General features: G+C 45.7%; 1 protein-coding gene across 15 annotated transcripts in view; it reads right to left on the bottom strand.

Annotated features, from left to right (window-relative positions):
* The window catches only part of CSMD2 (CUB and Sushi multiple domains 2), a 650,869-nt gene that overhangs the window by 140,793 nt on the left and 486,056 nt on the right, over nt 1–24,020 (bottom strand). For 14 of the 15 annotated variants that reach the window (XM_045375140.3, XM_045375143.3, XM_045375139.3 and 11 more), the window contains 3 exons: nt 11,502–11,704; nt 6,556–6,747; nt 1,258–1,396 (listed from right to left, as the gene is read on the bottom strand). In XM_045375140.3, the coding sequence (XP_045231075.2) occupies nt 1,258–1,396; nt 6,556–6,747; nt 11,502–11,704 (534 nt within the window). Of the gene's footprint in view, nt 1–1,257; nt 1,397–2,254; nt 4,339–6,555; nt 6,748–11,501; nt 11,705–24,020 lie in introns of those variants that run through there. The other variant, XM_074012987.1, reaches the window with a different exon arrangement.

Genomic DNA, 24,020 nt, shown 5'->3' with positions numbered 1-24,020 from the left:
AAGTAGGGTGGTTATTTCAGCATTTTTGAGTGACACGATCACTCTGACAGCTAGCTAGGGGAGAGATTGGCATGGGAGGCAAGATGGGGCAGAGGAACCAGCTAGGCGATGAGGGCAGTAATTTAGATGGGAGATGATAGGACTCAAACCAGGACAGGAGCTGGGAGGATGGAGAAGAGGAAAATACATGAGGAGAGTGAAGGCGGTAGAGGCTGCACGCCTCGGTTGCTGCTAGTGGAAGAAGCCGTGAGAGCAGGTGTCAACGCCAGCCCCAAGGCTCAGAACAGAGCTCTTCTGGGGGAGAAAAATATGCTTGATTTTGTACATGCTCATTTGCAGTGTCTGCAGGCCGCAGACAGAGATGTCCAACAGCTGGAGAGCGAGGCTGACGCTCAGAATAAAGCCAGGGTGGGCGGCAGAATGGAGTCTTCCATTTATAAGAGGAGAGTGGAGACACAGGAATGAATGAACTTGTCCAGGAAAGGGGTGTAGGGTAAGAAGAGGAGGTCTGACAAAGCCCGGCAAAGGAAGATGGGTTAACAAGAGGTCCACGTGACGTCACAGAAGAGCTTGGAGAACTGGAAAGAGTAACTTCATGCAAACCAAGTGAAAAAGCAGCCTAAGGATGGAAAGGGTGACCAAGAGGTGGAGTGGGATAAAACATGGAAAGGCCTTTTGTTTGGAACCAGGAGTTTGTGGGTGGCTTTTATCAGAGGAGTTTCCAGTAGAACCGTGGAGGCAGAAACCAGGTTCCAGTGGGTTGAGAGTGAATGGGAGGTGAGGAAGTAGACGAAGGCAGAGCAGTTCTTTTGAAGAGCTTTCCTGTAGCAGGAATGGGAGAGCAAGTGCAGGTACTAGATGCGGAGGTGCCTGGGACCCAAGCCCGCTCGTTTACCCCTCTGGGGTGGGGTGGAAGGGGCCAGGGAAGCAGACTGGGAATGCAGAGGGCAGGGCAAGGGCGTCCAACAAAGGCCTCCTTTCCGAGTCCCAGTATCTTCAGAGGTAAAGAGGAAATAATAATTGCTTCCTCACAGATTACTACAAGGATTAGATGTGATGATATGCATGACACCACTGAGCGCGGTGCCTGGCACATAGATGTTCAATAAATGCTAGTTTCTCTCTCTCGGCTTTTTCACCTCCCATGGAGCTGAGAACTCTGCTCACACACCTGTGAATACTCACCTGGAGACCCAGGTCCCAGAGCCCCTAGCTGCTCTGAACCCTTCGTCTCCCACCCGGGGGAAAGGTACATACATGTTAAATACCAGGGCGATGACGTAGTCTGGTGAGACGGTCACTTTCCAGTCACACTCCTTCCCTGGTGGGTAGGGTTCTGGGTAATTTGGTGAGAGGATGACTCCAGATGGTCCTGTCAGGTCTCCCCCGCAGGGAGCTGAGGAGAGAAGAAGACGAGGGTGAGGCTGCCTCTTCACCCTGGGCCCATTTTCATGGGCGTTGCTAATACACTATCGAGAGAGGAGGGGCTGAAGCTGACAGGCTGAAGTTAAACCTGGCTTAGGGACTCAGGGGAAGGTGAAATGATGGAGTTCTACTTTGGAGGGGTGGGAATGTTTTGGAGATAGTGGTGGTGGTGCACAACATTTCGAAAGTACCAGATGCCACTGAACTGTTCATTGAAAAACGGGTAATTTTATGTTAGGTGCATTTCACCTCAATAAATTATTTTTTAAAATACCTGGCCCTGTTGCTTCCTAGCAACAGAGTTCCTGTGAACTTAGGGAACTCATCTAGCCTCTCTAGCCCTTGATGTCTTTCCTGTCATAAAAAGAGACAATATCTTCTTTGTGGGGTGGTTGTAAAGATTATGGGAGATGTCTGCTAAAGCATTTGGTAGAGAGTGAATGCTTGATAGATGGAGCCGGCACTGTCTGCGCACCTATGAAGTACATGGCCTTCCTTCACTGCCTCACATCGGCTTCCAGGCGAGCTTTGTGGGTACTGACTGTGAGTTCCTGTGCACTGGATGTCAGGAGGAGTGGGAAACAGGCTCATGTTCGCCTGCCAAGCGCAGCTGGTCTCCTACGCTACCAGTGCTCCTGGCATCTGCTCGCGGCTGCAGATACTTTCCAACTTTCCAAAAGGCCTTGTCCAAGAGTATGTGTGTACCTCAGTTGTATGGAGCTATTATTAATCCCCAATCAGTCTACATGGTCGCCCTCCCCTGAGATGACAGGTCTCTCAAGCAGGTGGGGAGGGAGAAAGTGGCCAGGTAACACAGCAACCTATTTACCTCGGGACCTTCTGGGCAGCTTCCCCAGAGCCTGGCTCAGGTCTCTTCCTCCATGGCTGGGGCTGCTGTACCGTGGCTTGAGGACTGGATAGAGTAAAAGCTGGGAAGTGTGTGAGGTCATTAGCAGGATGGCCAAGACTATAGGTGTGGTTTGGTCTGGAAACCACAGGGCACCATCAGAGGTTGTAAACACTGAGCCCATAGGAACACAGAGAGCCATTTAGGGGCTGGCTAGAAAATCCAAGATGAGTCTTTGTGGGGAGAGCAAAAGGGTATACCTGACTCCAAAGTTGGGAGCAGCCATCGGCTTGTCATAGAGCTGAGCACTGCTGCTTTGGCTGTGTCGTGGAGCCACCTCCGGCTGTGGGTTTTACTCAGGGTGAGGCTTAAAGGGCTGGGTCAATCCCTAACAGGGTCTCAAACAAATGGTAGATCTTCAGGTCAGGCCACAAGAGCCCTAATGTGGCTGAACATAAAATTGGAGTGGTTGTGAGTAGTCTGCTTTTTGTTCCATGGGAAAATATATCCCAAGAACCATCCTGAGTTTCAGAAACACTCAAATAGGCATCTATTACGTATCAGACTTAACAAATCACATTTTAGATGCACCATCTCATTTATGTCTCATTAACAACTCAACGAGCAATGGATTATGCTTCCTGATTTATAAAGGAGGAAAGTGAGTCTCAGAAAGCCTAAGTAACTTGCCCAGAGTCACTCTGAGACTGAGACTCACACAGGACTGGCTCCAAAGTCTGTTGTTTTCCCCTCTTCTACTTCCATATGGTTGGTGGCAGTAACCAGAGTAGAAGAGGAGTGCTTCTCCCCACAGGCCAGCAGGGGAGAGCACAGCTGTTGCAGGAGCTTCTGAGCGAGGATGGTGCCTTAAGTTGGGTCTGCTTATGTCTCACTTGTGTCTCCACCACTGAATCCTTTGGGAGCAGAGGGTGAGATGAATAGGGCCAACCAGAGGCCAGTACAATCAGGCTAGACCCTGGAGCTTAACAAAGCAAGACTGTAATGTCCAGTCCATGGAGTGTGGCCTTGCCCAGGCCAGCCTAGAAACAGAGCCTGATATGGCCAGTGAGAGTGGAAAGTGAGTGTCGTTATCAAAAGTCCCAACTCTGGGGAAATCTTCCCAAGGGGCACAACAAGGCTTCCATTCTGGGTTCCCAGCCTCCACCTCCCTCTGCCAGCTCAGGGGCTTCTTCCCTTAAGTTTGCCACAGATGGGGTGAGTCTCTGCATTTCTGAAACTGCGCCTGTTACTCTCCCACCAACCCCCAAAGTACTGTCAGTGTCTCTGGGTTCTAGGCTGCTGTCTGAGCACAGCTCTCTTCTAGATGGCTCCATGTCATCGGGCATGTGCTTCCCACTCAGAACCCCAGCATGGGCTTCACTGGCTGCTGCCAGTTGTGCCCCAAGGCCTTGCATGGATCCCTGGGCTGCCTCACCAACAGGAAGGCTCCCACTGCTCAGGGTTAGTTGTGGGGTCCTGTTGAGCTTACTAAAACATGGTTGCCCAGATGGGAGTGGGTGCAAGCTGCAGATCCTTCTAGACAGCCAAGAAGTGGGCAGGTTGGACTGAGGGCAAGAGTTGTGGAAAGGGCATTGATTTGGAAGTCATACAATCCTGGGCTCAAATTCTGACAATGCCACTCATTGGCTGTGTGAGTTTGGGCTAACTGTCCACCCCTCTGAGCCTCTACTTCCTCATCTCGAAAGTAAAAGAATAATGATAATAATGGCTTCTAATATACACAGTGCTAACTATGAGCCACGTACAGTTCTTATTGCTTTATAGTATTTTCTTTTTTAATTCTCAAAACAATGCTAGAAGGTAAGTACTATCATTTTCTCTATTTTACTGGCAAGGAAATGAAGGCACAGGGAAGTTGAGCAATTTGTCTAAGGCCACACAGCTTGCTGTGGTGAAGCCAGACCTGAGCCAGGGAGTGGAATCTCGAGCTCTAACCTCACCACAGAGTGATTTCAGCTGCAATAATGCAGCTAAAATGTTTAGCTTGGTGCCGATCACGGGGACAGCATCCAATGAGTATTTGTTTTCTTCCTTTGCTTCCTCCCTGTAATGAAGGGTTATCAAGGCCAGCTAGACCCGCTCATGGCAGAACGCCCAGGGAGCTGGAAATTAGAAGCATGTCACTGGGATTTCCAGTTCGTTTGAGAGAAGAGGCAAAGGCATTTATTTTGTTGCCTGAGAAACATTTCCCAAAGCCGAGTGTAGAAGAACGGGTGATGAAAACTGAATTAACCTCTCCACCCTGCCCACTGCACATTTATTGCTCTCCTCAGCTTAGCACAATCCTCCTTCTCCACTTGGGACGATCTCATCTCAGGACCTGCTTTTCTGTAAAATGATTCTAAGGAATCACAGCCTTGTAGAAGGCTGAATTTGGAAGGAGCCTCAGAGGTTCCCAGATTCTCTCCTGGGCCTCAGCAGAATTCCCTTAGCAGATGGAATCTTGGCTTAGGGAAGGGAAGTGAGTCTGAAGATTTGAAAGAAGGATTCAAAGAAGCGAAAGATGAAAAGAAGGAAGGAAGATAGAAAGGAAGGAAATTAGTATTTCTTGAGATTGGGGTTAGGCGTGTCCTCACCCCACAATGCCATAAGGGAAGTGTATTTACCTTCACAGATGAGGAAACCCAGGCTCAGAGAGTTGAAGCAATTTCCCAAGGTCATCAAAGTAGTAAATGGCAGAGCTAGAAACTAAATCTGATTGTGTCTACTTCAATATCCCACACTGTTCCCTACACAGCAGAATACGTAGTGAAGAACTCAGCTGGATCTGAAACCGGGGTCTCAACCTCCTGCCCCACGCACCTATGTGGCTCCCAATTCCCACTGAGGAGCAGGATTTAGTGTCTCACCTTCAGGGCCAGGCCTCAGAGCCAGGCCTGGAATAGGCCAGTCCTCAGATGCCTGGACAGTGCACTGCTTCCCATTAAGCCTGCAGGTGCAGGCCAGGGCAGACGCTCCTGCAGGAGCTGTCTCAGGAAGTCCCTCGCACCTATCTCCAGCAGGGGAGGCGGTGTGGGAGGTAGGAAAATGAGAGGCTTTGCATTCAGACTGGCGTGGGTGTAAATCTTGGCTCTGCTATATCCTAGCTCTGTGATTTGGGACAAGATATCCAAATTTGTCTAAGTTTCAGTTTCAAGTGTAAATGAGGAAATGGTGCTAATTTCAGAGAGCTGCCGGGAAAGTTAAATGAGGTTATCTAAGTGAATGTCCAGTATGGGGCAAGTACACAGTAAGGACTCAGTGACCATGGGTTCTCTTCTCTTCTAACAGCCAGCATTGACAGGGGAGATAAACACTCATTATTTCACCTGAGCAAAATAGCCATGTGGAAGTGGGCACCTGGAGTGTTTGTTTCCATTTACCTTTCTTTCCCATCCCAGCCTCCCTTCAAGTTCCCTTCTCCTCTCAGTCTCAAGTAGTTAGAGGTAGGATTTTTCAGGTCCCACCCCTTTTAAGTGATGGGACCTTAGACAAGTCTCAGGTCCTTTATGTCTTCATCTCTCATACAGGAAGGTTTTAAGTCCGAAGAAAGAAAACCCTGTAATCCTAGCATTTGGGAGGCCAAGGTAGGAGGATCACTTGAGCCCAGGAATTCGAGACCAGCCTAGGCAACATAGTGAGACTCCATCTCAACAACAACAACAAAAATACAAAAATTTGCTGGGTGTGGTGGCGCAGGCCTGCAGGCCCAGCTACTTGGGAGGCTGAGGTGGGAGGATCACTTGAGCCCAGGAGGTCAAGGCGGCAGTGAGTTGTGACAGTGCCACTTGCACTCCAGTGAGACCTTGTCTCTAAGACCGAAAAGAACCAAAAGCCAGGTAACCAATAATTTCCTTGAGAACAGGAAAAGCAAGGTTCTTTTCTTTACATTCTGAGCCTGTGGGTGCCCTTCTATTGCTTCAGGTAATAGAAGGGTCATTTTGGAACCTGTTAGCCTTTACTACCCAAGATGACCCATTCCTCCTTCTGACCTGTACAGCCTGGGCCAGAGAGAAAGGGACAGACTTGTCTGACTTGGAAATCTCTGGGACCATTTTAGCAAGTGAGGAATTTGTAGTGCTTTGTGTGTAGAGTGTGAATGTGAGTGAGTGCGTGTGGGGACACATGCATGCAAAGCAGGGTAGATGATGGGCTTTCTGCAACTTTCATCTGTTTCAATTCTCTTGGCCCCAGGCCCAAGATGCAGCTGCAGAGCATGGAAGGTTCTGGAGCACACAACTGTGAGCCCCAAGGGCAGAGTGCACCCTGCAGCTGCTTTGTACCGATGCATGTTGGCGGGCTGGGCTGCCAGAAGAACCTGTTCTCGATCTTCACACAGCTGATCTCTGCACTTCCCTGCAGCGCGTAACCAGGGTCACACTGGAACACCGTGGAGTCGCCGGCTTCCCAACTGTCACCACTCCGGCTCCCATTCTGCGGGATCCCAGGGTCATTGCAGGATGTTGCTGTGGACACTGGGGCAAGGAAATAGAAGAGAGGGTAAGGTTGCCTGGGTGTCTGCCACTCAGGAGGCTCCCAGCTCATCACCCTCCCTGACTGCCCCATTCGTGCACTGCCACAACCAGCATCACCTCCCCACCATCAGCAGCAGCTGTGGCCACAGTGCCACTATTCTCACTCCCGTTACTATCACTGCCTCTACCACCACTTGTGATCACATTTGTCACTCTCACTGATATCACCACCACCATTCTTCCAGTACTTCACCATTACTGTCATCTGCCTGTCATGAGATGCTATGAGTTAAGCATGATTGTACTGTTAAAATTATAGATCTGAATTCAGCTTAAGAATACAAGCATTGTTACACAAACAAAGCATTGCAAGTTTGTATAACATAACTAACATGATCAGAAGGAGGAAGTGACAAGATAATCAAGTCTAAACTCCATGTGGCTCACGGTTGTAATCCTAGCACTTTGGGAAGTCAAGGCAGGAGGGTCACTTGAGGTCAGGAGCTGGAGACCAGCCTGAGCAACACAGCAAGACCCTGACTCTACAAAAAAAATAAAAAAATTAGCTGGGTGTGGTGGTGGTTGCCTGTTGTCCTAGCTACTCTGGAGGCTGAGGTGGGAGGATCCTTTAAGCCCAGGAGTTTAAGGCTGCAGTGAGCTATGATCATGTCACTGCACTCAAGTGTGGGCGACAGAGTAAGATCTCATCTCACAAACAAATGAACAAACAAACACATAAACTCCATATATTCAATTGGAAGGGTTTGCAAAGGACTTTGGGAGTTGGCCTGCCTAAATGCTGAGCAGCGCTTGTGAGGTTACAGGAAGTTACTGAAGTTAGGTCAAGATCATGCTCTCTCTTGCAATGGCAGACAACCAAGGATCCATCAGACTGAAACCATATTTGAAGAAAAGTCAGATATTTGTAGCAAGTGGGCAGAGAAGAGTTCAAAAATAGCTGAGATATATTAAAAATCCAAAATACTCAGGAATTTGGGAGATCTTCGTATCTAGTATCTAACCTAGTTTAACATAGAGCAGGTGTTTTATAAGTGAATACTGAATGAATGCTAGATGGAAAGAATACATAAATAGAAGAATGAGTGGGTGAATGAATGAACAAATGTGGCATGAGAAAACACACCAGAGGAACAGGTGCAAGAGTTAGTCCAGAAAAAGGAATCTCAAGAGTTGGAACAACCCTGGCTGCCTCCACGGCCCAGAGCTAACAGCGGGGCCTGGTCCCAGTCCCCAGCTATGTCATCCCTCATAGACTGTGCTCAGCAGACTCTAGGGCAAGGAGGTTCTTGAAACCACAAGATAAATAATACTCATTTGATTGAAATGTCAGTTTTCTCAACATTTTAAGGAAAAACTACTTTTATACCAAAACAAAAGAATTTATTCTGGATTACAAGGTAAAATTCACATTAGTTTTTAAGCAAAAATGTGAAGCCTTAAAGATATTTTGTGCTTGCTACACCCTCCAGACCTCCTGGGGATACACACCCATCCTCTTCTGCTATCAGGAGGATGTCAATGGAAGTTTGAGAAGCAGCAGCCTAGGGCAACTGTATACACTGATATCACTAATTATAACCTCTAGGATTGTATACGAGTCTTGAGTTACACAATCTGATACCTTCTATTCAATAACACGTAAAGAAGCATACAGCAAACTATGGCCCACAGCCATATCTGGGCCTATGCCTATTTTTGTAAATAAAGTTTTACTGGAACACAGGCACACTCATTTGTTTACATATCAACATCTGACAGCTACTGAACTTATTTATAAAGTCAAACATGCATCAATCTTTTTCCTTCCCAGTTAAAATCAGACTTAGCTTTCATCTCTAGCTTTATAGTGCACTGTACACATGTAAATAATCCCCTAGAAGAAAAATAGCTCATTGTTCTGGCCATACTTGGAAGGATTATTTATATGGGAGGGAATAGAGTACAATGATTAAGAGCTTAGGCTTAAGACTCACACACATGGGTTTTGCTATTAACTGGATGACCTTGTATGAGAAGCCTCAGAGCCCACATCTGCAACATGGAGTAATAATGGTGCCCATACTGTAAGGGTCTTGTGAAAATTATAAGAGTTGATGTAGTGGAGAGCTTAATGTGGCACCTACTCAATAGATGGCTGTGATTATGCTTCCCGCTCACCTTTTTTTTCTGTTCTCACTTTCTCTCTTTAATGCTCCTGAATTGGAGCTGCTTGGCGAAGCACCTGGGGAAAGGCTGGATCCACGTGGTACAGACAGGATGTTAGATGTTACACAGTCATGTTTACTTAATAAAGCCAAGCCTGCACTAATCGTCCCTGGCATTTCTGTACAATCCCCTGTCAAATACACACTATAAAGTTAACATGGGGTGAGCCGTTCTCTCTTCCCTAGAGTAGTCCTGGTATTTGCTAACTGATGACAGCAACAGGGAAGGTGACCTTTCCCAAACCTTGGTTATGTCCATAACACTGGGCCATGCTGTCACGACCTTTCTGGAGCCCAAGCTAGGTAGCTTTGACCATGCTACTCTGCCTAAGCAATGCTAAGGGCAGCTTGCCCAAGGAAACTCTTATATTAGAGAAAACCATCCATTCATGTGTTCATATCTTCATGTGCCCATTTGCTTACTAAGCAGTGAGTGGGCACCTATTGTATACATACACTATGAGAGAGTTGGGAGGCATGGCATGACCTTGTCTTCTAAGAGCTTTTAGTGGGATGTCAAATACGTGCCCAGCTTCAAGACGAGACAGAATGCCTGGTATTGACAATGCGCTGAATAAATAGAAGTAAAGTGCCGGGGTGCCGTGGGCTACAGCAATTTTACTCTGAATGGGGAGATTAGGAGGCAGTGGCATCTGAGATGAACCTTGAAGGATGAATAGGACTTCTATGAGCTGGGCAGTGCATGGGAAAGCAGCCTGCATACAGCATAGGAGAGCACCCAGGGACTCTGTCCCGCGTGGCTACACTGAGGACGCAGTGGAGGTCAGATAATGCAAATCTGTGAGGGAATTTGTCAGCACAATTATGGACTTTTTTTTTTTAAGCCATACCCATCAGCTTGGGCACAGTTGGAGAAAATATGTCTGGTTTTAATTATGCATAATACTCCTTTCCCCAGAGAGTGGATTGAGCCATCTCTTTAGCATTCTACCCTCCTTACTGCTAGGAGATCCTTCCATTGCTTATCCCAGCAATTTCCCAAGTTTGTTCCACGAAAACGTTAGTCTCTTGAGATGGCCTTGAAAAAAGTCATCCATGATGGAATATGTTTGGAAATTGTGACCTACCAGACATCTTTTGAATTTAAGTGCATTAGTATAGCAAACGTTCTCAGAGGTCCCATATTGCAGAACATTTCTTTAGGTCTGCATCAGCCTGAGCACCTCCCCAGCATCACTTGATCATGCAAACTTCTTTTTCCTTGCAATATCAATTAGTATTCCATGGAACTCTTAGGAATAGACAGAAAATGCTAGACTGGAAGCATGCATGAGTGTTAAATGAACAAATTAATAAGTATTAAGCAATGTGATGCCGGAGACTCTCATCTGCTCCCCACGCTGCTAAATGCTCATTTTCACGGAGATGACAGACGTAGAAGAAAAGAGCTAGAAGCAGGATTTGCAACTCTGTAACAATCTCAGTGGTGCCAGGGATATACCCCAACCACCCTTAGCTGATACACCAACTGGGAAAGAGCTCGGGGGCAAAGCCGTGGCACAGGTGCCACAAGAAATCGCTCTGAAATCACCATGGAAACTCCCCCCTCCCTCCCACCACACACACGGTGGAGTAAGGAGATGGTAATGAAGACAGCTGCTGTATAATAAACACGAGCAGAAACCGAGGCAGAGTCACTTGTTCAGGGAGAGGAATGATGGAAGAGGCACTTCAGAGGAGATGAGATGATGCATTCCAGGGAGAGGCAGGACCAGTCATATAAATTATCTCATACTGGGATTTGGATGTTTGAGCATTGGCCATTTTGGGTAGCTCTTTGTCATGCTCCTCCATAATGTGGCTATTGCAGTGCCTAATTAATAAAACGTAGATGACTCATGTTGGCTTCCAGTCTTTGCTGAAACCTGCACTCAACTAAGAACCCGAGCGTGCAGCATGTCCCATCAGCTCATTCATAACCGTGCCCCAAGCCACCATCTACTTGTACCTCCCACATCCCTCCTCATTCCCTGTGCTTCAGTCACATGGAGTAGCCCTCCACTTCCGGAACCCACATTCCTGCATCTACACTTGTTCATGTGTTCTTTGCACCTAAGATGCCCTTTTCTCTGTTTTCCATGTAATAGGGATGCACAAGTCCTCCAAAGTCCATTTCAGTGGCACCCTTCCTTGTCATAGATGACTACTTGCTCCTTGAAACACTTTCTTTTCTTGAGTAACTTCTGCTTGTCCTTCGGGTCTGAGCTTGGACATCATCTTTTCTGGAACATCTTCCTTGATGCTCCAAGGTGACCATTATAGTCCGTATGTCTCCATCCAGATGCTTATCTATTTGCATGTAAGTGTCTATTAACCCACCTGTCTTCCCTACCAGAGTGAGCTCAGCACAGACATTTGAACAGGTGCTAACTATGTACCAGGCACATAGCAGATGCTCAATAACTATCCTTACATGGACTGAGGGGTGAAGGAAAGCAAGGGCCAGAGGGAGGTGGGTGCCATGTGTCAGGATATGTGGAGTGGGGCTGGCAGAGGGCACGCACAGACCTGAGAATTGAATGGCAAAGCCCTGCTTGCTGGTGAAGAAGTCAGTGCTGAACTGCAGGACGACCGAGTTGAAGGTGCTGTGCAGGTCCTTGGGCAGGGCTGGGCCACTCAGCTCCTTCAGCAGAACCCCGCTCTCCACAGGCCCATCCCAGATGCGCAGCACGTCGTGAACCTCCTCTGTGTCAAACACCAGGAAGTGTAGCCTGCATGGAGAGAAGAGGCAGCGGTCATCTGGGCTCAGCCCCTTCTTTCCAGGGGCTTCTGGTCAGAAGGTTGTAAACCTACGAAGCCTGGCCCTAAACCTACAAAGCCCTAAACCTACAAAGCCCTAAACCTATGAAGCCCCAGCAGGAAGGGAGAGAAGGCAGCGTCTGGCAGCATCCTTATGATTTCACCAGGCCAGCTCCTCCCAATGGGGCCTCCAGCAATGGGTGCAAGAGTGAGAAGTGTAGCTTCTGTGCATCCTTTTCTTATTATGAGCTCCATGTTGCCATTGTCAGACTGCATCCCTCTCCTCAACCTTACATAGCCCACAGACCTCTCCCTGAGCCCATATTGTTACCATTCTAGGTTGGGAGGGGAATACTGAGAAGGCAGGATCTGGCTTGGACAAAGGATATAGGTAAAATAAATAATAATTGGGGCTAGAAGGCAGGGGGAACTGTGGAGTCTGAGAAGCTGGCCCAGCCACGGTGCAGGTAGGGGTGACCTCATACCTCGGTTTCCCAGAGCAGAACTCTGGGGATATTAGCTATATATAGGCCTGTCTTAGATAATCTCTGCAGACCTCAGGAGGCCAGATAGGGGTCTCCCTGTGTGGGGGTCTGCAGGACACAGACAGAGCTCTCAGATCAAGGGAGCTCAAGTAGTAACCTGAATTTTTCTGGAACCAAAGATTCCAACAGCCAAAGATATCTTGGCTACAAGCCTGTGTGATTCTCTCTCTTAATCCATTTTTTATTATTGTGGAACAATTTTAGACTTACAGAAAAGTTGCAAAGATAGTGCAGTGTTCCCATAGACCCTTCACCGTGTCTTCTATTGCTAACATCTTACATTTCCATGGTGCATTTGTCACGACTAAGAAAGCAATGTTGGCACACTTACTATGAACTACACTCCAGACTTTATTTGAATTTCACCAGTTTCTCCACTGATGTCTTTTTTTGTGTTTCAGGATCCAATCCATTTATCACTATCTCTTTTTAAAAACATCTTTTTAAATTTTAAAAATAAGACATACTCGAGGCAGAGAAAAGGCAAACAATATACAGATGTACTGAATTTAAAAAAAGTCTCTCTTTCACACAGCCAACCTGTTCTCCAGAGCTATTCAATTAATAGTAGGTTTGGTACATATGCTTGCAGAGCTTTTTTCGGTGAGCGCACATATACATTGTTCCCTCAAAATGAGACATATTTTATGTAGTTTTCTATAACTTTCTTTCTTCATTTAATACTACATCATGGACAAAACATCACCCTCATTTTTTTTTTTTTCCTGCAGAAACAGACATTGTTATATAACACAATTTCACATGAAATTGCAAGGAACATTCCCATATTTACTTAGCTTTCTGCATTTCTGTGGATATTTCAGTTGACTTGCCAAAGTAATTCTGGGGGGAGAAGGGCATCTATTTAAAAATTTTAAAATAAATCCTGCTAAATAATCCTCTCAAGTGATTGTTTAAATTTATATTCTCACTAATCAGTATTGATGTTACTATTCTCTCTAAACTTCACCTCATCAACATTAGATATTATAATGTTGTAAATATATTCTTTATGAAAATGCTCCCCCATCTGCTAGGCCACAGTGGAATCTTGCTGGCAGTTTTGAGTTTAGATGATTTAGTAAGGTTGGGTATCTTTGCACATATTTCCTGGGCACTTGTATCTTTCAAATTCTTTATCCATCTTAATTGATGGGTGCAAACTTTTAAAATTCTACTTATATATTATGACTTTTATTTATCTTATATATTTTGATTTCTCTTTTATATGATATAGTTGTTGCTAATCTTTTCTCCTAGTGTCTGGTGACTTTTTCTCATTTAACTTTGGTTTGTGGTATCCATTTTGGTATAGAAGTGATTCATTTTATGTAATCAAATATGTTAATATTTTCCTTTAAGGATACTGGATGTCATGTTATGCTTGGGCAAACCTCTCCCCCACCCAATGATTCAAAAACAAACAAAACTTTAATCAAAACTTTAATACTTTCCTGGGACTTGTATAGTTTCTTTCTTTTTCTTTTCTTTTTTCTTTTGTTCTTTTTTTTTTTTTTTTTTTTGAGACAGGGTATGTCTGTTACCCAGGTTGGAGTTCAGTGGTGCAATCATAGCTCACTACAACCTTCTGAGTAGCTGAGACCACAGGCACATGCCGCCATGTTTGACTAATTTTATTTTTTATAGGGATGGGGTTTTTCTACGTTGCTCAGGTTGCTCTTGAATGCTGGGATTCAAGCAATCCTCCTGCCTCAGCCTCCAAAAGTCCTGGGATTACAGGTGTGAGCCACTGCACCTGGCTAGTTTCATTTTTTGAGGCTAATAAGTTCATTGTTCTTCCAAATTGACACTCAATTGTCCCAACACCTATCTAAAGCAGCCTTTTCCACACTTTGCCTACCAAAACATCTGTTTACTCCCTCCGTAGCATCTACCAGTCTATCTTTAGTGTACTTATTTTTAGACCATGCTTCTCCCTAACTAGATCATAATTTTCATGAGTGTGGAACCAGGCCTTGCTTGCCTAGGATGTGTCTGACATTTTGGATGGTGCCCATGGTGCCCATGGATTATGACACGCTCATAGCTGAAGAATCCTGATTCTTCCTACTGGTTTGAAATGTCCCCTTGGTTGTGGGCTGTTTCTGGACTCTTCTCTCAATTCCAGTGGTCTCTCCTTTCCCTATACTAGAATCTACTTGTGGTACCAGGAATACAGCTACTCAGCTTACTTGGGTTTCCATATTCTCAAATTTTGATTTTTTTACCTAAAACTTACTAATTCCCCAAATTTACTCTATTAGATGAACTTTATGGTTACCAAGTCCCAAAAAATGTGATTGAGATTTTGATTGGAATTATACACACATTGATTAATTTGGAGATAATTGATATCTTTGTGTTACTAATTTTCCCCTGACAGGAACATTGTAGATAACTTAGTTTACATACTTTGCAAAGTTTTATGTTTTTCATCTTTGTTATGGTTTTCTTCTTTGCACACCTCTTGTTAAATTTCCTCTTTGACAGTCCATAAGTTTATGGTTTTGGTTCTATTGTGAATGAGATTTAATGTTTAGTTACGTTTTCTAGTTATTTATTGTCAGATATATATGTGTATATATATATATGTGTGTGTGTGTGTGTGTGTGTGTGTGTGTTTCTTACTTTCAGTCACTAGTTAGTACTCTCAGAAACCAAGAGAATCTCTTGGATTTCCTAGGTGCAATCTTTTATAGATATAGGAAAGGATTCCTCAAAACCCGGACCTGTGTGAGGCTAGGGCCCCACATTTGATAGAAAAGAGGGAGAAGGAGATCCCTAGGACAGAGCACAAACATGCATACTCACTGCTGTGCCAGGCTGCCCCCTGCCTTCTCTGCTTTCTCTGCAGTGATCAATGCACTGTGAAATCGGCAGCCAAGAGGAGACCAAGTGCCAGCCGTGTGGTGTGGCTGTACGTGCTCTCAGAAAAGAGGTTGCTGTGGGCCACACTCATCAGGGAAGGCAAAAGGAAATGAGACCTGAAGTTTGGGTGGCGTGAAAGGAGAGTGCTTTCTTTGGATTTAATAACATGAGATAAGATCCGGAGGCAGACAGAAGGTGAAGCTGTCCGGGAAGAAAGGGAACTCCATACTTGAGTTCAGGTGGTATCAGGATGCCATAGAGAATACAGCTGGATTGTGAGAGGGAAGAGAACGAGAGTCTCAAAATTAGCTATGGGAGTTTGGGCTTTATCGTGCTCTAGTTAGAGACTGACTCTAGAGGCCATGTGAAATCCTGAGGGTGAACAACTGAATGAATGAGTGAGTGAATCAATGAATGAATAAATGAAACCCCAGTCTGACAGGAAGCTGAGAAAAGCAAGAATATGGGGACTAAATAGACATGAAAGAAAATGTGTTTCCATAACAACCACTGTGTATAAGGCACTTTCACATTAGCCCATGGAGTCCATGCAAGCATCTTTATTTTGCAGGTAGGACTAGTCTCATCTTTAACAATGAGAATACTAAGGCTCTGAGAGGGTAGGTAACTTGCCCAAGGTCATGGGCTGGTTAGACAGTAAGCTGGAATTGCTATTATTTAATACTAATCCAGGTCAGACCTTAGTGCTTCTACTCTTTCTCCTGACAATGCTGCCCACATCTCTAGGAGGAAGAGGTTGTGGTTGAGAGCTAGGCAGGGGCTGGAGAGGCTCTATCAGTCATCAACAGTTTACATGTGAGTCATACATAAGCTGATATGAATTAAAAATGCCAGTTCATTGCATTGGGCTTAGCTGATCTGATAAACAGACAAAGTGAAAGGCTTGGCACTGATGTTGTGGAGAGGAGTGCAGAAGAAGGGAGGAGGAGGCAGGGTTCTCTGTGTGCACAAACAATACAAGTTGGCAACGGAAAGGACAGAGGCTCAAGTTCAAGCCCCTTTCGGCACTCGTTCACTTAAGCTCCTCCCATATGCGGGGTGCTGCAGTATAACAGTGAAGATGACAGACAGGGTGCCATTCCCCGGGAGCTTCTGGAGATGGGCAATAACCCCTCAGACACAAACTCACTCAAAAATTATCAGCTGTGTCCAGCACAGGGCAGGACATGGCAGAGTGCTGAGGCAGAGTATCCACTTCAGACAGAGTGGCCGGAGAAGACCTTCTAAGGAGGTGGCATTTAAGCAAGATGCCAAGCCATGTGGACAGCAGGCGGGGCGAGAGGTGGGAGGAAGCCTGTGGTGAATAAAGGACAGTATGTGCAAAGGCCCCAGTGGAAAGGCCATGGAGGCTGACGCTGGGCCAGGAGAGGCAGGCAGGGTCAGGGCTGGCGGGACTCTGTGGTGGGGGGAAGATGTTCGGCGTGCACTATAGGAGCTGAGGGAAGTCACTGGTATATTTTAAGCTGAGATCTGACAGGTTCCGATTTACATTTTAAGATCACTCTTGGTGCCTGGGTAAGAAAAGATTGACAAGGGCAAGAGTGGATACAGGGAAATTAGCTAGGGGCTGCCACAGGGGGCCAGTGACCCCTTTTATTATAAACCTCTGATGGTCGCCAGTAAAGACTTGGTTTGCCAAACCCAACAACATTTATTAAGACTCTTATTGAATACTTTTCTCATCTTATAGAAATCAGAGTCTATAAATGCTAATGAGCAGTTCTGATCAATAGAGAGAATTCCAGGCCATACCAGATGTTGGGGTTTGTGTGAGCAGCTCCCCCGTAGGTGAACACTGGGTCTTCTTCTGACTTTTGATATCCTGAAAAAAGTTTTCGGCCCCCTCCCCCTTGCACTGTGCCCCCAGGTAGGAGAAACTGAAGTGGGGGAAAGAGGTGAAAAGATCTGCCTTCCTATTGATGACCTGCTTGTCTGCGTGCGCGTTTCTTTGGGCCACAAACACAAAACAGGCCATTTCCAGGGAAGAGGAATGAAGCACGTTGCCTGTCAAGTTCTGTGTTGAGAGCTGCAGAAATGTGCAAGGCTCCGCATTTGTCCTGGAGGAAACTTATTGAAGGAGACACCCAAAACATAATAATATATGCCATAGGTGCTAAAGAGTGGGATAAATAAGATGCCATCAAAATAACCGGAGGAGAAAAAGAGCTAAATGTTTGTAGAAAATCTCCTATGTGCCAACTGCTTTATGTACATTGCCGAGTATCCTCATAACACCTTGCAGTTGAGAGTGAATTCTCACTATTTTGCTGTGGAAGAACTGAAGTTCCAAGGGATTAACAGAGGCAACTAGCAAGGGTCAGAGCCGGTATTCAAACCATGTCTGGCACCAAAGGACTTTCTTTTACATCATCTTCTTCTTTTAATTTGAAGAGGCAAGGAAAGCTTCAAGGAGGCAGTGTCTTTGAAAGAGTTTTGAAGAAAGGAAAGTGTGGAGAAACTGAGGGAGAGGAAGATGGCAAAAGAGGGAAAAGCATATTCAGAGGCATCGAAAGTGTAACTGGCCTTCCGGGATCCAGTTTCCCTCCCATCCTTTCAATCCACCTTTTCCATCAGGACCAGGGTGATCCTTCTGAACCGCTCCTCTGACCCAGTCTCTCCTCCTTGTCTATAGGATAAAGTCAGACTTCCGAGGGGACACACCAAGTCCCTCCTGGGCTGCCCCAGTTGCCTTCTCCCGTTCTTCTCACCCTTTACTGATTTCCTTCTTATTCTCTTGCTTCAGAGCCTTCTCTCTGCCTGGAAGTTCCCCTTGCACATGCCCCCATGCCACCTGTAGTGGGTTGACTTGTGTCCCCCAAAAGGATATGCTCAAGTCCTTACCCCTGGTACCTGTGACTTTGATCTTATTTGGAAATATAATCAGATGTGATCAAGTTATGACAAGAAGGGCATACTGGATTACGGTGGGCCCTAAATCCAATGACTGATATCATGATAAGAGAAAAGAGAGGGAGATTTGGATACAGAGACATGAGGGAGACACAGGGAAGGAGATCATGTGATGGAGGCACAGATAGAAGTAATGTGTCTGCAAGACAAGGAATGCCAAGGGTTCCTGGCAACCACCAGAAGCTACGAGAGACATGAGACAGATTCTTCCCCAGCATTTCCAGAGGGACCTTGGCCCACTGAGAACATGATTTTGGACTTCTAGCCTCTAGAACTGTGAACAAAACACATTTCTGTTATCTTAAGCTATTCAGTTTGTTGCAGCAGCCCTAGTAAATTCTTCTACCCCCTGACTGATGTGTACTGGTAGGTGCCTCACATCTAGTGGGCAGCTTTTCCACAGGCTTCTCCTCATCCTCCCCATCCCTGCAGTCTGGAGAGATGCTCCCTCTACAGGCTCCTGCTCTATCAGAGTCATCTGTTGACTTCCCTGTCTTGCTGAATCCCTTAACTCTTGTGCCAGTGTCACATTCACTTCTATATCTCCGGTACCCAGCATGCGGCCTGACCCGTACTAGCCCCTTGGTGAATGTTGTCTGATTGAATTGATGAATGAAAGAATGGCTCACCAGCTTTCAGGGACCCCTGTGGTTCATCCAAACTCACCCACTGTCCTTGCCAAGCATCTGTCACTCTACAAGAGGCAACTCAAACAAATCCTATATACTAAGGAAGATACTTCCTATTTCTCTGGAAGTTTTGAGCTCTTCCTTCACCACTCACATCCAGCCCCTTGGATCTTACAGCTGTATCTTTGGTGCTCTACACTACCAAAGACATAGAATCTAGCCACACAGAACCTGGGCCAGAGCTCGCTGCTAAGTCTAAACCTGGGAGAAACTGGGATACTGCAACCACAGTCTCACACTTTTTAAATTCAGCCCTGTAGGTTCCCTGAGCCTATAGTGATACTGATAGTCATACTTTAAATCTATAAATAGTAAGTACAAGGCACTGGTGATTCAGATAGGAATATGGCATGCTTCCACCCCCTGCCTGTGGTACAATCTACAGTAAAGGTATGTACAGAGAAGGTCCCTAACTTAGGTCAGGGAGATGAGACCAGGCCTCCTGGGACAGGTAACTACTGAGCTGAGTCTGATATCTTTATAAGAGAAAAGAGAGATGAGAGATTAACAGGATGAGTCCAGATGAAGGGAGTGGGTGAGGAGGGTGAGAAGGGGACAGAATGTGGGCAGAGAAAAGAGGGTATGCAAAGATACAGATGGGATGTAGAGGTTGGCCCACCCAGGAAATGACAAGCTCTTCAGGAAGACAAAGCATGAGGTGCAGGTGGCTGAGAGCTGAAGCGGTGGCTCAGGGAATGGTGATAATGTCCAAGCTGCAGAGAAGCACGGAAGTCATAGTCCCCATTCTCCTAGTGAGAGCAGTTTCCCTGGTGCTGGGGCAGTGCTGAGGGCAGCGAGCGAGGGGTTCCACCAAAGAAGGGCTTTTGAGTTGGTCTCCTAAGTCTGGTATCTGGTTTGCCTGGGTTGCATCTTGGGCACTCATGATAATCTGCAGTCTAACTCCAGCAAGTATGCCAGCTCAGGTAGCTGGGTCTCACTGGGCCCTGGTTCTCCCTCCCATTCTTTGGTGGGGCTGCCCTGAAGTTCTGCTTGCCCTGCGGGGACTGGATATTGACTTCATTGCTGATTGCAGGGACATCCTGGGATGTGCAGATATTCCTGTTCAAGTCTGAGATCTCCACATGCCTTTCCTCATGGTGTTTTCAGAGTTCCACCTCCCACTGCAACACCCACCCTCCCCCCCACCAACTAACAGCAGGCCCTAGCTAAGGGTGCACCCACCTGGCCCTCACTCCCTTACCTCTTCCCACCAGCCCCCTCTGAGACTCCACTGTGCTTTGTTGAGGCTAGTGTAAGGTTCATGACACTCAGCTTCAGCAACAGGAGATTTTCTACCAGAGCCTAGATCTGAGAAGTTGGGAGGACAGTAGATTCTCACTGCAGGGGCCTGTCCCTCTCAAGTGCTGTCCACAGGCAAAACTTGCTTCTGGGATTATGGTCCTCAGTTCTTTTAGTCTGAAGGAAACTTGGACACACTAGGTATTAAAAAAAAAAAAAAAAAAGGTTCCCACCTCCCTGCTTATAGGCAGTTTATCTCTATCCCATTGCAAATTGGAAAGGCATGCAAAAATGAGAAAAGAAAAAAAATTCATGGCACCTTGACATGTTGATTTTACTTGCCTTCTGACTGGGCCCCAGAATATGAAAGGGCTTTGGATGCTCCTAACCAACAGCCACCACCGCAGGAACACAATAAACCCTTCACTGATGTGAGTCACGATGGTGGATCTTTACATTAGGGGAAAATGGCACGTGAATGAACAGCTGCTGCAGGGGAAAGGGGGTCAGAAATCACTCCTGTCCCCACATGAGAATGCAGCTGAAATTATCCTTGGTGACATTGGAAAGGGCAATAAGAAAATAATACTTGTTTTATCAAATGCCCCCCTCTAAGCTGCCCGAGCTGCAAACTAACAATTAAACCATGATCATAACAGCAGACAATAATAATTAAGTACCATGCTATCCAAAGAGCAAAAACTGAGAAGACAGCCCAAAGCCCAAATCCAGCATTGGTGTCTAGAGCAAAATAAAAGGCTTTTCTCTTCAGGGACCAGCTGGCATTCAAAAGAAATAAAAGATTCTTTGGTTATTTTCTAAAGTGGAAAAATAAAACTGGGCTTCAGGTCACTGAAAACGCCGCAGAATGTTCCAGGGTAGTGACTGGTGTCTTGGACTTAGGCTGTGACCTTGTGCTTCCCTCTAACGTGCTGGGCGACCTCCGGCCAGCTGCCCTCTCTTCCTCATCACCCTGTAGCCAGAGGCTCTGAGACTGCCTATCACTAGACAGAGTCCAGAGTCTGCCCTGTCGGTGTCAGGGATTCTGTGAGGGGCCAATGTATCTTTGTCCTTGGAAGAAATGTTTCCATAAAGTAAAAACACTGGTTGTGGGGCCAAAGACCTGGGTTCAAATTGTAGTTCTTTTTTTTTTTTCCCTTGCTCTGTCGCCAGGTTGGAGTGCAGTGGTGCCATCTCGGCTCACTGCAATCTCCGCCTCTTGGGTTCAAGCTATTCTCCTGCCTCAGCCTCCCGAGTAGCTGGGATTACAGGTGCATGCCACCTCACCCAGCTAATTTTTGTATTTTTAGTAGAGACGGGGTTTCACCATGTTGGCCAGGATGGTCTCAATCTCCTGACCTTGTGATTCGCCTGCCTCGGCCTCCCAAAGTGTTGGGATTACAGGCGTGAGCCACTGCGCCGGCCTCAAATACTAGTTCTGAGAGAGCTAATTTGGTGACCCGGCAGAGCCTCAGTTTACCCCATGTAAAATGGCTGTAATTTCAATCTATCAAGCAGCATTGCTAAGAGTATTATCATAAATGAAATCACATATAAAGCATCTAGCACATAGTATTAAAAATCATCAAATAGTAAAATCACCTAAAATAATTCCATTTTTGTTCAATTTATTATATTTTTTACTTGACTAAGAGAGATGTGCTAAAGTTTCCTATAAGGATTGTCAATTTCTCCTCATATTTCTGACAGATTTTGCTTTATGTTTTCTCATTAGGTTACTTAGTGCAGAAAGATTCACGACTGTTAGCATTATTGTGGACCATGCATTTGATCATATGAAAGCATTCCCTGTGTCTCTTTTAATGTTACTTAACCTTGAATTTTATCTTTTTTTTTTTTTAAAGAAAAGCAATATTGTGATCCCTGCTTTTTACTTCCATGTGTTCTCATGCTATTCTTTTGTCCCAACCTTTTATTTTTGAAATTTTGTTGTTCTTCTGTTTAGCAGCATTCTTTTAAATTTTATCCAACCCAAGAATTTTTGCCTTGCAATATGAATGTTTCCCAGCTCATAGCTCCTTACAACTCCTGCTTTCCCTGCCACAGGTCAGTCAGTAGTTGCTCTACACGTTACCGTATTGGCTTCCTTTCCCTGTGCACCATCATCTTGGGGCCTCTCTCTGGGAGCCTGTGTTTGCTCCCTCTGCAGACCCTTTGCTCAGCATCTGAGTTTTGCACTCTGCTCAGGCACCTGACCTTAGTTCTTTGCCGATCCTTCAGAGAAGCCTCAGATGATAGCACTTTTGTGCTCTGGGCCTTATATCCGGTCACCCTCCCAGTCTCCTGCCCATCCTGAGCTCCTGTAACCTTGATCTGCTCCAGAGGCTGCCTCCACTCCCCACATTCTCTTTTCTCTACATGAGGCCTGGAGCCTTGAATTACTTTGTGGGATAGATAACTCCAGCCCCACCCAGGACCCTGTTCCCACTGCAGAGTGGCACTGGACTGTGAAGTGTGTGAAAAATTAACCTTTATTGTGAGATTTGGGGATTATCTGTTATATCAGTTAGCCATTACTGTTGGTAATAATACGAGCTTATTTCCACCATCCTGTTTTATGCTTTTTTGTTTTGTTTTGTTTTGAGACAGAATCTCACTCTGGCACCCAGGCTGGAGTGCAGTGGAGTCATCTCAGCCCACAATAAGCTCCGCCTCCCATGTTCAAGTGATTCTCGGGCCTCAGCCTCCTGACTAGCGGGGACTACAGGTGCGTGCCACCATGCCCGGCTAATTTTTCTATTTTTAGTGGAGATGGGGTTTAAGCTGGGTTGACCACACTGGTCTCGAACTCCTGGCCTTAAGTGATTCACCTCCCTCAGCCTCCCAAAGTGCCGGGATTACAGGCATGAGACACCATGCCTGGCTGTGTTTTATGCTTTTGTTTATTATATTTTCTTGCTTTTTTGGGTTATATTTCTTAGTTTTTAAGTTTTCTTTATTGATTTGCAAAGTACACATTTTGTTTTAAATTCTATGGGTGGTTGTCTTTAAGCATTTTCAAAAGTACTCCTAAACTTGTATTTTCCCTAATCATCAAATTTAAGAAAAATAATATATTATACCATTTTACTTCTTCTTATGTAAGACAGTAAATCTTAAAAAGGTTTTACTTTTCCCTATGCCCTCCCCCAACCATCAAACCATTGACAATATAAGTAGGGACTACAGGCCCAAGTTATGCACAGTCTTTCATGGTCACCAATTCTTAGTACCAAGTAGTTTTTCTAAACATCTCAGTAGGCTAAAAATTATATGTCTGTATTAGCTTCCTATGGATGCTGTAACATATTACAACAAACTTGGTGGCTTAAAACAACAGAAATTTGGCCGGGCATGGTGGCTCATGCCTATAATCCCAGCACTTTGGGAGGCCTGGGCAGGTGGATCACCTGAGGTCAGGAGTTCTAGACCAGCCTGACAAACATGGTGAAACCCCGTCTCTACTAAAAGTACAAAAATTAGCCGGGTGTGGTGGTGGGTGCCTTTAACCCCAGGTACTCGGGAGGTTGAGGCAGGAGAATCACTTGAACCCAGGAGGTGGAGGTTGCAGTGAGCCGAGATCACGCCACTGTACTCCAGCCTGGGCAACAGAGCGAGAATCCAAATCAATCAATCAAACTAACAAACAAAAATAAACAAAACCAGAAATTTATTCTTTCATAGTTCTGGAGGCCAGACATCTGAAATCAGTATTGCTGTGCTTCAGTCAATGTGTCAGTAGGGCCATGCCCCCTCTGGAAGCTCCAGAATAGACTCTATTCCTGCCTCTTCCAACTTCTGATGCTGTTGGCATTCCTTAGCTTATGGCTATATCACTCTAACCTCTACTGCTGTCTTTGAATCACCTTCTCCTTTACGTGTACAAAACCTCTGTCTTTCTCTTACAAAGTTGCATGTGGTTGCATCTAGGGCTCACCCAGATAATCCAGGATAGCCCCTTCATTTCAAAATCCTTAATCACAGCTGCAGAGATCCTTGATCCAAAGAAGGCAATA

This window comes from Macaca fascicularis, chromosome 1 (assembly GCF_037993035.2).
Source record: "Macaca fascicularis isolate 582-1 chromosome 1, T2T-MFA8v1.1".
NCBI lineage: Eukaryota > Metazoa > Chordata > Mammalia > Primates > Cercopithecidae > Macaca > Macaca fascicularis.
Note: the sequence above shows the minus strand (reverse complement) of the source record. Positions and strands in the feature narration are given on the sequence as shown.